The sequence below is a fragment of the Podarcis melisellensis genome (assembly GCF_964234715.1).
Source record: "Podarcis melisellensis genome assembly, chromosome: 2".
Classification (NCBI taxonomy): domain Eukaryota; kingdom Metazoa; phylum Chordata; class Lepidosauria; order Squamata; family Lacertidae; genus Podarcis; species Podarcis melisellensis.
In genome coordinates, this window is record NC_138529.1 from 9,114,792 (window position 1) to 9,127,282 (window position 12,491).

General features: G+C 47.9%; 1 protein-coding gene across 2 annotated transcripts in view; it reads left to right on the top strand.

Moving 5' to 3' along the window:
• The first annotated feature begins 239 nt into the window (after positions 1-239).
• CTDSP2 (CTD small phosphatase 2) overlaps positions 240-12,491 on the top strand; it is a 70,211-nt gene continuing 57,959 nt past the window's right edge. The window contains exon 1 of one of the 2 annotated variants that reach the window (XM_081898974.1): positions 240-572. In XM_081898974.1, coding sequence (XP_081755100.1) covers positions 509-572 — 64 coding nt within the window. In that variant the 5' untranslated portion in view covers positions 240-508. The remainder of the gene's footprint in view (positions 573-12,491) is intronic. The other variant, XM_081898975.1, reaches the window with a different exon arrangement.

Here is a 12,491-nt window from a genome sequence, read left to right on the forward strand (position 1 = left end):
AACGTTGCAACCTGGAGCGGGGCTCCCCCGCAGCTGCGCCTTCGCCCTGCGCGGTGCCCAGTTCCGGGGAGCTGTCAGGCGGGAGGCGAGCTGCAAAAAGGGAGCTGCTGCGGCTGGTTGTTTATCTGGAGGAGGCGGGGGGACTGGAAACCGCCTCTGTCCCATTTCCTCTCGTGTGTGTGTGTGTGTGTGGCCCCCCCTTCTTTCCTCTCCTCCCTCCCTCCCTCCCTCCCTCCCTCCCTCCCTCCCTCCCTCCATTGCTCCAGCCCTGGATTCTCCATGTTGGACCCGATCTGAGGAGCATCTGCGTCGCTGCCTTCGCGCGCGGCTTCCTCCGGGGTTGGGCAAGTGAGGAGGGAGTGGGCGACATCGTGCTCCCTTGCGCTCCCCCCACCCCACCCCGATCCTCCTCCTCCTCCCTGGACATTTCCCTCCTTTCCACCCCCCTCCTCCTCCTCCTTCCTCCCCCCTCCAACCAAAGGATCCCCAGGGTCTGTGGGATTGTTAGATGGAAAGCCGGTCCATCATCACCCAAGTGCAGAGGGACGAAGCCTTGGTGCTTTCGAAACAAGGTAAGGGGACGGCGGGACTTGGGAAAGTTTGGTGGCTTTTCGCTTTTCGCTTTCGGCGGGGTTGGCGAGGGTGTGTTGGCGTGTTTGCGCGCGCTCTGCTCTCGATCGGTGCGGGGCAGGGAGATCCCTTGAACCCTGGCGGGGGAGGAAAGGCGTGCACGCGCCTTGAAAACACTCACATATTCCCCCCCCCCAAACACCCCTTCTCACCCCAATTCCTGGGGAAGCCTCTTACACAACGCTGTCCCCATTTTTATACGGACGATCCATGTTGATCTACTGGCTGTCATTTCCCCATCTAATAGCTCTTCTAAATCTATAGCCCTTTCGTCGTCGCCCCCCAAAATTAGATCTCTCCTCACCCCGCCCTTCCTCGCTAGGTTTTTGCTTTTTTAAAGGGGGGGACCTTGGGGGAAAGTATGGTGCTTTCTTCCGGCGCTGGTTTCCCACAGCTGGGTGGGTGCGAAAAGGCGAGGGAGGGGGGCTTGTTTTTGTTGCTCCGAATCGCCGCCTTCCTACCCCCCCGTGCTACCCCAATGCCTGTTCTTGAGAGGCTAGGATTTGGGGGATTTCCCCTCCCCCCCCAAAAAAACATCCCAGTTATGTGGCAAGAGCCATCCCAGCGTTTGTTTTTCATACGACCTCCCCCCCCCCCGCGCTCTTTTGCGCGCGTGCGTAAGACACGCGAATCCCTCATTTTGCTTCCGAACCGATCCGAATGTGAAGCGTGTTTTGATTTTCTCTCCCCCCCACCCTTCAAGTCGGAAATTTTAAATGCCCATCTATAGGCATAATTCCTGACGACCAGGCAAACCTCCAAAAAAACACCCCCCCACACATGTTGTTGTTTTAAATCCTATGGACCAGAGTCCTCGAAAATGGACGTGGTTCTGTGTCTGGATATTCCACGCGTCTTTCCCACATCTCCCGATGCGTAGGATGCGCAGGGAGTCGAGTGGTGGGAGTACTATTAAGGGCATCTGAGACTGGCAGGTTTGGGTTTAGTGTGTCAAGGAAACCGGTCTGCTTCTTGCAGTTTCTTCCCCAGAGTACTGACTCCACCTTTTAATCAGTGGTGAAATGCACTGTGTTTCATATTTTTAAAAGATGGCTTGTTTGGGGTGTGTGTGTGTTTTAAAACCAGTTTCCTCCTTGGAGGTGGCTCCCAAGACCTGATTGGAAGCGCTGGCATTTTTCCTTTGCCACAAACCTCTCTCTCTCTCTCTCTCTTCTCTCCCCCCTTTATTTCTGCCTGTGTTTATTCAGCTGATGTTTGCTGTCCAGCCTTTGCTTCTCCGCTATTGGCGGGCAGCTTCCCCTCCCCTTATGTTCTTGACAGAAGGGGCCTCTAGAATTCCTATTGCAAAGGGCTAAGCATCACAGGGTGGGGTATAAAGGGGGGGCGATGGACGCTGTCCTCTGTTGGGTGCATCTGACTGATCGCCCTGTTTGATGCTGGGCAGCCCGACCCTAATGCATGCTTTTTACTTGCAAGAACATCTCATGGGACTTACTCCCAAGTCAGTGTGCATGGGATCACAGTCTTACAGCAAGGCTGACGTCCCTTTCCTCCTCTGTAGGCTTAGGCTGCAGGTTTGTTTGTTGCCCTCAATGCTCCTGGACAGATCTGCTTGCAAAATAATAGAAGTAATAACAATAAACTAATACTGTTTGGGGTGTGTGTTTTTTTGGTGTGGTTATTTATACTTCTGGACAGTGTAAGCGGCATATTTTTCTCTTCATCTCTCTTGACTCTTGGTAAGGTGGGGAGACACACACAGGATTTTCTAAAAGAGGTTGTGGGATGCCAGTTTTTGCCCCAGAAGTTCTGGGACCTCATTGGGCAAGAAGTCCTTGGCACCTGATTTTTTTGTCATTTACTGCTTGGTGTGTTGTTTTTTCTTGTGCTGGTCCTGTGTGTGTGTCTGTTTGTGAACCCTGTGAAGTGTCCGTGGTCTTGACAGAGATTTTTTCTAGATCTAAATTTCAGCCATCTGGAAGGCTACAGAGGTTGCTGTGCGCCTCTTTTTTAATGTATTGTGATTACATCCCTTTATAGAATCATAGAGTTGTCGAGTGGGAAGGGACCACATCGCTCATCTTGTCCAACCCCCTGCAATGCAGGAATTATTTGCCCCACATGGGGCTTGAACCCATGGACTAAGCCATCCCAGGCCCTTAGTTTAGTTCTATGGAGTGTGTTGATTTGGGGAAAGTAGGGTGCTGGTATGTTTGGTAAGCTTTATGTCCTATTTTGGACCACTTGAGAGCTCTGCATTCAGCTTGAGTGACCACCTGTTTAGAGAAGCGAAAGTGCCTGGTTTTGAGGATTTAGGCTGCAATAATCCTATGTCTGCATACTTGGGAGCAAGTCCCACTGAACTCAGTAGGTCTTGAGTAAACATACATAGGATTAAGCTGTGTATAAGAGGGGTGGACGCAGCTGGAGTTTCGAAAAGCTTTCCCTGAAGCTTGTATTTGCTGTTTGTGTTATCTATTCTTAATTCATGCTTATTATTTTTCATTTTCTATAAACTGCTTAGTGGAGTTTGTCTGAAAAGCACTTAAAAAAACACATATTAAATTAACGAATAATACAGTGCTAACTGTTGGTTACTTGAGTAAAGAAAAATGTTGAGGAAAAAATTCTAAGTCTATTTGTCTTCCCTTTTCATGTTTCTTTTCTTCCTGTTGATTCTTGAAAGGGGTTCAGTTTTTCGTCTTGCACATCTCAGCTCTGTCCCATTTCCCAGGCTTTTTTGACTTGTCCCTGCTAAGGAAAATGGAGGCTGTGATGGCAGTCGCCCAGGAGAGGAGAGGACGAACTTGGATATGGAATTCTCTTGCGGATAAACGAGAGGCAAAACAAGAGAAGGCCCCGTGGGGTCAGAGTGTTTAGGTGCGCTAGTTAGCGACAAGATGACTCCAGCTTTCTCCAGGTGTCAGAGGTTACTCTTGTAAAACTAATAAGCAAAATGAGGGGTATTTACTGGTCCTGGTTTCTGGTCTTTTTATAGCCAATGCATTTAAATGGAGGCTATAGATAATAAGGAGGTGCCTCTGTGTATGTGTGCAGTCTCTGTGGGTGGCACTGAGAGTGCAAGTCACTTTTACTGGCTCCATCAGCAACAGGCAAGGATTTTGAGTGGTTCGCTATAATCTCTTTATCGTGGGAATGTGCCCCTGTTTGGTTTTGGGTCCTCGCCAGGCGTGTAGAGTAAGGAAGAGCTGCTCTTTGCAATACAGTACCGCCTTCTTATGGATTTCACATTTACAAAAAGGCCCAGAAGAAAGCTTGAGTTTCGTGTCAAGCGGAGCAGGGAGTAACTCAGAAGAAGAGAGATTTTCCGAAGGAGAGGTTGTGCTGGTAGCTATCCTGAAGGAACTGGGGATATTTATCCAAGGCTTTTGGGTGGTGAGGAATGATAAAGAAAATGTAATGTTGACAGTTCTCAGCTATTGAGTAACGGATGTGCAGCAAGATAAGATGGTGGAAGGAATTCGTAGATCATTGTTTTCAGTCGCTGCTCTTTGACTGAGGAAGTCCCTTCCCTTGGAGGTCTAGGAAAGGTCAGCCCAGAATGGTTCCTTGGCTGAACTTAGCTCTGAATGACTGGGTTAGGGATCAAACAGGTTCAATTTCCCTATTATGTGAAGAAATTTGATTAACTGATTCCCTCTCCCAATTGCATTATTATTATTATTATTATTATTAGGAACTTATTGTGTTGTAAGCCACCTTGGATTCCAGGAAGAAACTGACTGGAAAGGGGAAATGAAAATAAAGAAATGATTTTGTGTATGAGAAGCAAATGGGTGTGAAATGTAGACGTAGCACAGATAACACAAAAAGGCCTTCCTCCTCCTGTATCCTTAAGAGTTCAGGGAGGTCACTGGTTCATTGACACCTGGGTGAGAGACTCCTGGAGTCTCAAACTGGGGGTGGGAAATGTTCCCACGATCAGGAGCTGCTATTTGGGCCATTGAGATTTGTTATTGCTACTGCTAGGATCTGCGTAGAGATTTTCCCCCTGGATAGCCTGTCATTTCTCTTGGACTGTTTAGGATAAAATCAATTTAGTCTTGTGGTTCTCAAACTCTAGGCTGTAAGCCTTTGTGCAAGGCTTTCCTTGAAATCCATGTAACCAAATGCAGAAGTCTAGCTGCATTATTATTATTTTTTTTAAGGAATAAAACAAAGCCCTCCTCTGTAACTTCCATTGTTGTGGGGGAGATTGAGGCTGTTATTTTGAATATGGTTGCAGATATCTCACAATACAGTATTCAAGCATAAAGGTGGGTTAAAGCAGGGGTAGGCAACCTAAGGCCCAGGGGCCGGATGCGGCCCAATAGCCTTCTCAATCCAGCCCGCGTACAGTCCAGGAATCAGCGTGTTTTTACATGAGAAGAATGTCTTCTTTTATTTAAAATGCATCTCTGGGTTATTTGTGGGGCATAGGAATTCGTTCATCCCCCCCCCCCAAAATAGAGTCCAGCCCACCACATGGTCTGAGGGATGGTGGACCGGCCCATGGCAGAAAAAGGTTGCTGACCCCTGGCTTAAAGGGTAGGGTTGAATATGAATGCTTGCATGACCCTCCCCTTCGTGCTTTCTTCCTCCCCGCCTCCCAGTTTAAAGAAATGCATAAATACTCAGGCAATACAGTGGACAAGCATTCTTCACACTCATATACACCTCCTTAAAGGGACACCTGACCATTAGGTCCAGTCGTGACCGACTCTGGGGTTGCAGCGCTCATCTCGCTTTATTGGCCGAGAGAGACGGCATACTGCTTCTGGGTCATGTGGCCAGCATGACTAAGCCGCTTCTGGCAAACCAGAGCAGTGCACGGAAACGCCGTTTACCTTCCCGCCAGAGCGGTATCTATTTATCTACTTGCACTTTGACGTGCTTTCGAACTGCTAGGTTGGCAGGAGCTGGGACCGAGCAACGGGAGCTCACCCCGTCGCGGGGATTCGAACCGCCGACCTTCTGATCAGCAAGTCCTAGGCTCTGTGGTTTAACCCACAGCGCCACCCGCGTCCCTTATACATCTCCTTAGGGGTGCTTATTCCATCTCCAGGGAGCCGTCTTGATGTGCTTCTGGAGTCCAGCTCTCATCATCTCTCACCATGGACCATGCTGGTGGAAACTGATGGGATTTGGAGCCCGCTGGTTCCCCCACCTATACTAAGACCAATCTGAGTCTCTTCTTGCAGAGTCAGGGATTGGGACCATACAGCGAAAGTATCTGTGTGTGTCTCTGTGTGTAAATCTCACATCCCTAGGTGCCTGCACCATGTTTTTTGCCACTAGCTCTGTGGGTTGGTCTCTCAAAAGAGCAGACATCAAGCATGTGCGTATGCAAACAAAGACATTTTGACCCGCAAGCACTTACCTCTTACCCTAGGCGGGTGCGGGCAGGCTGCAGTCAGCTGGCAGTGATGGAAATCTACTCAGAGACGCCTCTGTTATTAAAGCATATGTCCCAGGACTGGTAATACAGGTCGGCAGGGCTTAAATGAAGGCTTGAGCAAAGGTGGAAAACCGAAAATGGGGATGGGGATGGTTCATATGGGAGAGCATCGTTGATTCCTCTGGGCTTAGAGGAAACCGCCACCCATAATGGAAAGGAAATTGGACAGCAATGTAAGTCTTGACAATACAGTATCTAGGAAAACCCAAGCCCTGGGTAGGGCAAGAGTCAAGGAAGACCTTCCCAAAATCTTGGCTGCTGCCCTCAGAGAGAGAGAGAGAGGGAGAGAGATAGGTGTCTTGCTGGTTGAAAAATATAACTCAAAACACATCGGGCAACTTGCTAACCAGAAAAGCTGTGTTTTGTTTTTCCATATATTTATTGATTTTGTGTGTCTAATGTAAATGTTGTACAAATCAACACAAAAAGAGTAAAATAATACAAAAACAGAAATTAAGTGGTATGGGGTCCAGTCTTGTGGATCAGCTGCGCCCCCCATTTGAAGTAAATTATTGATGATGTTTCACATGTATGTGTATGTGATACACACACAGAGTGCTTTTGTTGTAAGACTTGCACCAAGACATAGTGAGCAGCACTGGTATTCTTGTGTGTGGTTCCTTCCTTCCAGGAAATGGCAGGTTCTCCACCCACCATCTGCCTAAAGCTTTTCTTGTTCTCAGAGGCAAAAATTTCCCCAGTGCTATCCCTGACCCCGGTCTCTGTTCTGAGGAACGCCCCTCTGACATCGGCACCAGAGCATTAGGAAGTCCTCCTGCCCACCCTCCATCCCGGCATGGCTATGAGTGGTGCTGCAAGCCTTCCTGAGCTTTTCCTTCCTTCCAGCGAGAGCCAGTGTGGTGTAGTGGTTAAGAGCGATAGACTCGTAATCTGGTGAACCGGGTTCGCGTCTCCGCTCCTCCACATGCAGCTGCTGGGTGACCTTGGGCCAGTCACACTTCTCTGAAGTCTCTCAGCCCCACTCACCTCACCGAGTGTTTGTTGTGGGGGAGGAAGGGAAAGGAGAATGTTAGCCGCTTTGAGACTCCTTCGGGTAGTGATAAAGCGGGATATCAAATCCAAATTCTTCTTCTTCTTCTTCCAGCCCCGCTCCCCTTCCTTGGCAGGGAATCCAGGGATGTAAGTTCTGTTCCATGTAAGGCCCCACCCACACTATGGCGGTACCATGCCACTTTAAACATCCACATCACCCCACTCCATCCTGCCCCAAAGAATCCTGGGAACTGTAGTTTGTGAAGGGTTTGGGGAGCTTAACTCTCATCAGTTGTAGCTTTGATAGACTTGTCCAAACTTAGGTTTCCAGCTGTTTTTGGACTATGACTCCCATCATCCCTAGCTAGCAGGACCAGTGGTCAGGGATGAGGGAAACCGTAGACCCAAGTTTGGGAAACGCAGCTTTACAGTGGTACCTCAGGTTAAGTACTTAATTCGTTCCTCAGGTCCGTACTTAACCTGAAACTGTTCTTAACCTGAAGCACCACTTTAGCTAATGGGGCCTCCTGCTGCCGCCACCATGCAATTTCTGTTCTCATCCTGAAGCAAAATTCTTAACCTGAGGTACTATTTTTGGGTTGGAGGAGACTGTAACCCGAAGCTTATGTAACCTGAAGTGTCCAGGACCTCTTCTGAAGGCGGGCGGGGGGCAAAAGTCTTTGCTCCCCCCCGCCTGCCTTCAAAAGCCATCCGGGATAGCGGGAAGCGCTTCCCTGCTATCCCGGACTGCTTTTAAAATGCTGGCGGTGGGAGCAAAGCCTTTCGGCCCCCGCCGGCCTTCCTGGACCTCTTCTGAAGGCCGGAGGGGGGGGGAAAGGCTTTGCTCCCCACCGCCAGCATTTAAAAGAGGTCCCCGGAGATTTCCCTATGGGCTTTCTTCTTGTGAAGCAAGCCCATAGGGAAATTCGTTTTGCGAAGCACCTCCAAAACGGAAAACCCTTTCGTCTAGTGGGTTTTTCATCTTGCGAGGTATTCGTCTTGCGGGGCACCACTGTACTTGATTTTTATTTTTTAAAAGACTTTTGAACAAACTACTTTATCCATGTTTCTAGATTTAAAACATCAGTTCCAATACAATCAGATTTCCTTAGGAATATCCAACGACATAAAAATGTGATGCCTAGGATTCCACGCATACTTGCAGGACTCTGTGCTGGCCGGGTGCCAAAGCATTTGATATCAAAGCCTAGACGTTGGGGGTGGCGAAGGGTTTGTCTGGGTTGTACATATCCATTTCCACTTTCCCTCCCCACCCCCAATCTGTCTAGAAGAGTTTTGCTTTGTACCCTGTGGAAAGGAGAGTAGAGAGAATAGATGTTATCATCGGTTGGTAGCAGCAACACAGGTTCATCCCTAATTATTTCCAAAGTTCGTAGTTCTCTGCACTTGGTAGCTTGCAGTGTCGCCTGACAAGGGTGGGTACCTTTTTGGGGAGGGGAGAAATGTCGACTTGGAGATTGCTGCACCTTACAGCTTCTTTGGTTGTAGCTCCAGTTATTTCACCTCCACCCTGTTCATGTTTCAAGTGAATTTTGACTTTCAAAAGCCCTTCGCCAGGAATCGTAAGGCAGTGAGAAGCTGGGTGCGCACGCATTGTAACCCTGCGCAAAGCCCATCCCCGCAGGGTGTTTGGAGCGCCTAATGTTCAGCGAGTCCCGCTGAATTCTGCACATGCCCCTAAAACACACACACTATAGCGCTGTACCACAAGGAGCATTCATTCAGTAAAACTGGGATGCGAATCTCTTGTCAATCTTCTCCGTGTCTTTGGGAGGAGGGGTTGGGGTTTGCAATTGGATGAATGAGCGTTGCCATATTTCAAAAAGTGAAAATCTGGACAGAAAAATTGTGAGCTTAAGATGTTGGGCTTTTTTTTGTTTTTTTGTTTTGCCCAAAGATGTTGAGCTTCTTCGGGGAAATGGCTAAAAAAAATATGACACTTAAAAGCTGTTTTTAATGTAAATAGGCAAAAACGACATTGACATTGTCAGTTGCCATACATCTGGATTTAGCTGATTTCTGCCCAGACACTGCTTCCAGCTGCAGTATTCTGAGTATGTCTGTATGGCAACACTAGATAAATACTTTCATCATGTTTCCTCTCCCTTTTATATCCCAAGAGTCGGGGGATAGAGAGAGGGGTGTAGGTATATGCATAGAAACTAGCCTACAATATGAAGCATAAAATTTGCACCCATTGCTCCACCCACTTTCCCCTCTGGCCCTTCCCACCACTGGAACTCAGACCTGAGAAGGCTGAACAGAAGGGAATGTGGTCTCTGACCTAAAAAAGCTTCCCCATTCCTGGACTTGAGACTTGATTCATTTCAATGGAAGGGCAATAGATGTCCCTGAAGTGGTCAACCTGCCGTGCAAAGACCCTGCCTCCTCCCACCCCCTGCCACAGGGCCACAGCCCTCATATGAAGTGTCACAGCTTGCACAGGAGGGAGCTTGCCCCTCAACTTTCTCAAACTTGGATCTCCAGTTCTTGTTGGACTACAACTCCCATCATCCATAGCTAGGTGTACCAGTGGTCAGGGATGATGGGAGTTCGACAACAGCTGGGGACCCAAGTTTAAGAACACTGCTAGACCCTAGGTCCACAGGTATGGCCAAACGAGGCCCTCCTGATGTTTTTGGGACTACAATTCCCACCATCCCTGACCACTGGTCCTGTTAGCTAGGGATGATGGGAGTTGTAGTCCCAAAACATCTGGAGGGCCAAGTTTGGCCATGCCTGCCCTAGGTCTAGGACATACTCTCTAGCACTGAATTCCCAATCCCAAGAAGTCCACACAATATCTTGTGCACATTTGAGCTTCACGTGGGATTATCACTGACTGCCTTGTCACCCTCCACCCACTATATCTGTGTGTATCTACCGTATATCTTCTATAAGCAATGGAACAATCTTCTAGCAGAGATTTGGGAGACACCCTCCTCGCTTTCCATTTTCAAGCGTGTCTTGGAAAACCCCAAATATGTATGCAACACAAAATGATTGCCTGATCAAAAGCATAATTGCTACACACCACTTGGTTGTGTTATATGAACTGTCAGTGTATAAATACCTTTTATAAACAAGTAAATATGTCTGCAGTGTACACACACTCGTCAAGGGAGAATAATGCTTCATGCGTTGAATGAAGTGACCCCTGTTCCAGGTTTATATTGTTAACCCATAAGGTGTTGATAGGTTTGTTTGTTTTGTTTCTGCAAAAGATGTGATGCGGCGAACCCCCTGGAAGTTACTACTGTAAGTTTATGCTCTGTAGATGCTTCCATTGCTCCACGCCTCTCTCTCTCTCTGTGTCTGCCCCCCTCTTGAAGTGCAACTGGATTTATATTCTTGTAACTTAACACAACTTTAGTGGACAAATGGGGACTGTAGTCTAAAGCTTGCGAAATCCCAGGTGCACAATATATTGCTTGGCTGCCTAAAAATACGCTGCTGGTGCCTAAGAATTTGAAGAATGTCTGTGTCTTTGATGGGCATGCTTCTACACATCACAGTGACGTGTCGTTAGCAAGTTCCCAGCGTGCACAGAAATTAAGGATGCGTCACAAACAGTGGAGCGATTTTAAGGCTACTCTTACGAAAAGCCTTAAGTTCTCATTGCTCAGAAGCTGTCGTGCCAAGGAAGAAATAAAACCTGACTGCATGCCTATGAAGCAAGTAGCACACAGGGCCAAATGTGCTTTACTGTGTTAGGCTGCAGGAGTCAAGGCAGAGGATGCAACTCTGGCTGGTCTCGCTCAGTCGCTGAACTTAGGGGTGGGATCCAACCACGTTGTTGTGTGTCTGGAACAAGGTGTGCTTTCCATGCCCCCCCCTTCCATGCCTTCTTAAAATCTACTCTGGAGGGTTAGAGGAAACCCTCCCCCAACTGATTTAGGGGGTGCACAGAGGGAGGGGTGGGTGATGGTAGAAGTCCCATTGCAGGAGCAAACCTTGTTCCTCGCATGCATACCCCCACAATACTATGATGAATCCCACCCTAGACCTAATATCTTAAACTACAGTCATACTGTACAAAACATTCCAAAACCAAAGCGTGGCTTCTGATTGGCTGCAGAAAGCTCTTGCAGCCAATTGAAAGCCGTGCCGGATGTTCGGCTTCTGAAAATTGTTCGAAAACTGGAACACTCACTTCCGGGTTTGCGACGTTCGGGATCCAAAACGTTTAAGAACTAGGCGTTTCGAAAACCAAGGTACGACTGCACTAACCATAAGCTGCATGAGAACATTGGAGCGCAGGCCATCTAGTTCAGCAGTTCTCACAGTGGCCACAAGTGGAAAATACACAAACAGGACATGTGTAAAAAGCACATGTTCCATTTATGTTCCTCATGCACAATCATCTGATTTTGCACTTTTCTGCAAAGCAGGAAGTCCCTATTTCCCTACAGTGTTGATGTTTAATGGTATACATTTCATTTTTTTAAAAAAATCCTTACGTTCAGGGCTAAGAGAGTTTTAAAAGCACTACAGAAATGCCCCTGTTATCCCTCCCTTGCAACTAAAAGCACGTTTAACATTTCTTTTTTTGGGGGGAGATGTCTTGCATCTCTCCTGAAATACGCCTAGGCTCTGACTTTGGCAGACCTCCAAGTTCTCTTCCTAGGAAACTAGCAATTGGTGTTAAGCTGAGGGTGACTGGAGGAAAAGGATTGACTGCTTGCCAGAGTTTGCAGGAGACAGCTGCCGCATATGGCCCAACTAGAACCAGTTGCACCTTGAGAGGGGTTAGCAAGAGCCACCCGACAAACCTCACTAGCTTTCAGCCAGGAAAACAAAGCCCAGCCACCTGCTGCCGCCACAACAGGGTGATGCTGCCTTTGAAGCTGTGTGACATTGGGACAGGGGAGAAATAATGTCGATTATCATGAAGATTCTGCTTCCTTGAAACCTGTAGGGGAAAACAAACAAGCCCTGGAGCTGCCTTAGTAGCTTAAGAATGACCATGACTGGCTGTTTAAAAATAAAAGACATTATGCACAGGTAATGAAAGCTGGAGAGAAGCGAGGTGTTGGTGGTAATTCTGAATGCATTTCTGGGCTTTTTGCATCTCTGCTGCCTTTGCTGTGATGCTGGAAATCTTCACAGCGCCCTGATTCAGACAAATATATCTTGGCTTAAGAACAAACGGTTGGTCTGTGCACATGGCTCCTTCGCATCTTCTTTTGCAGTTTGCATGAACACAGGAGTCCCTAATTAACCATTGCTTCGTGTTTCGGGATCCTGGCACATTCTGAATCTGGTAACCATGGTTTCCCAGTTTGGATGAAACAGGAAACTAAGGATAATTGGATGCATCCTGGTTTAATTACATCTTCCACCATAGGCTGCTCAGGGGGGCAAAAGCCTCATGCGTATCTCATTGTTAAGCTGAGCTTTGATCATCCAAACCCAGCCAGCCAGAATA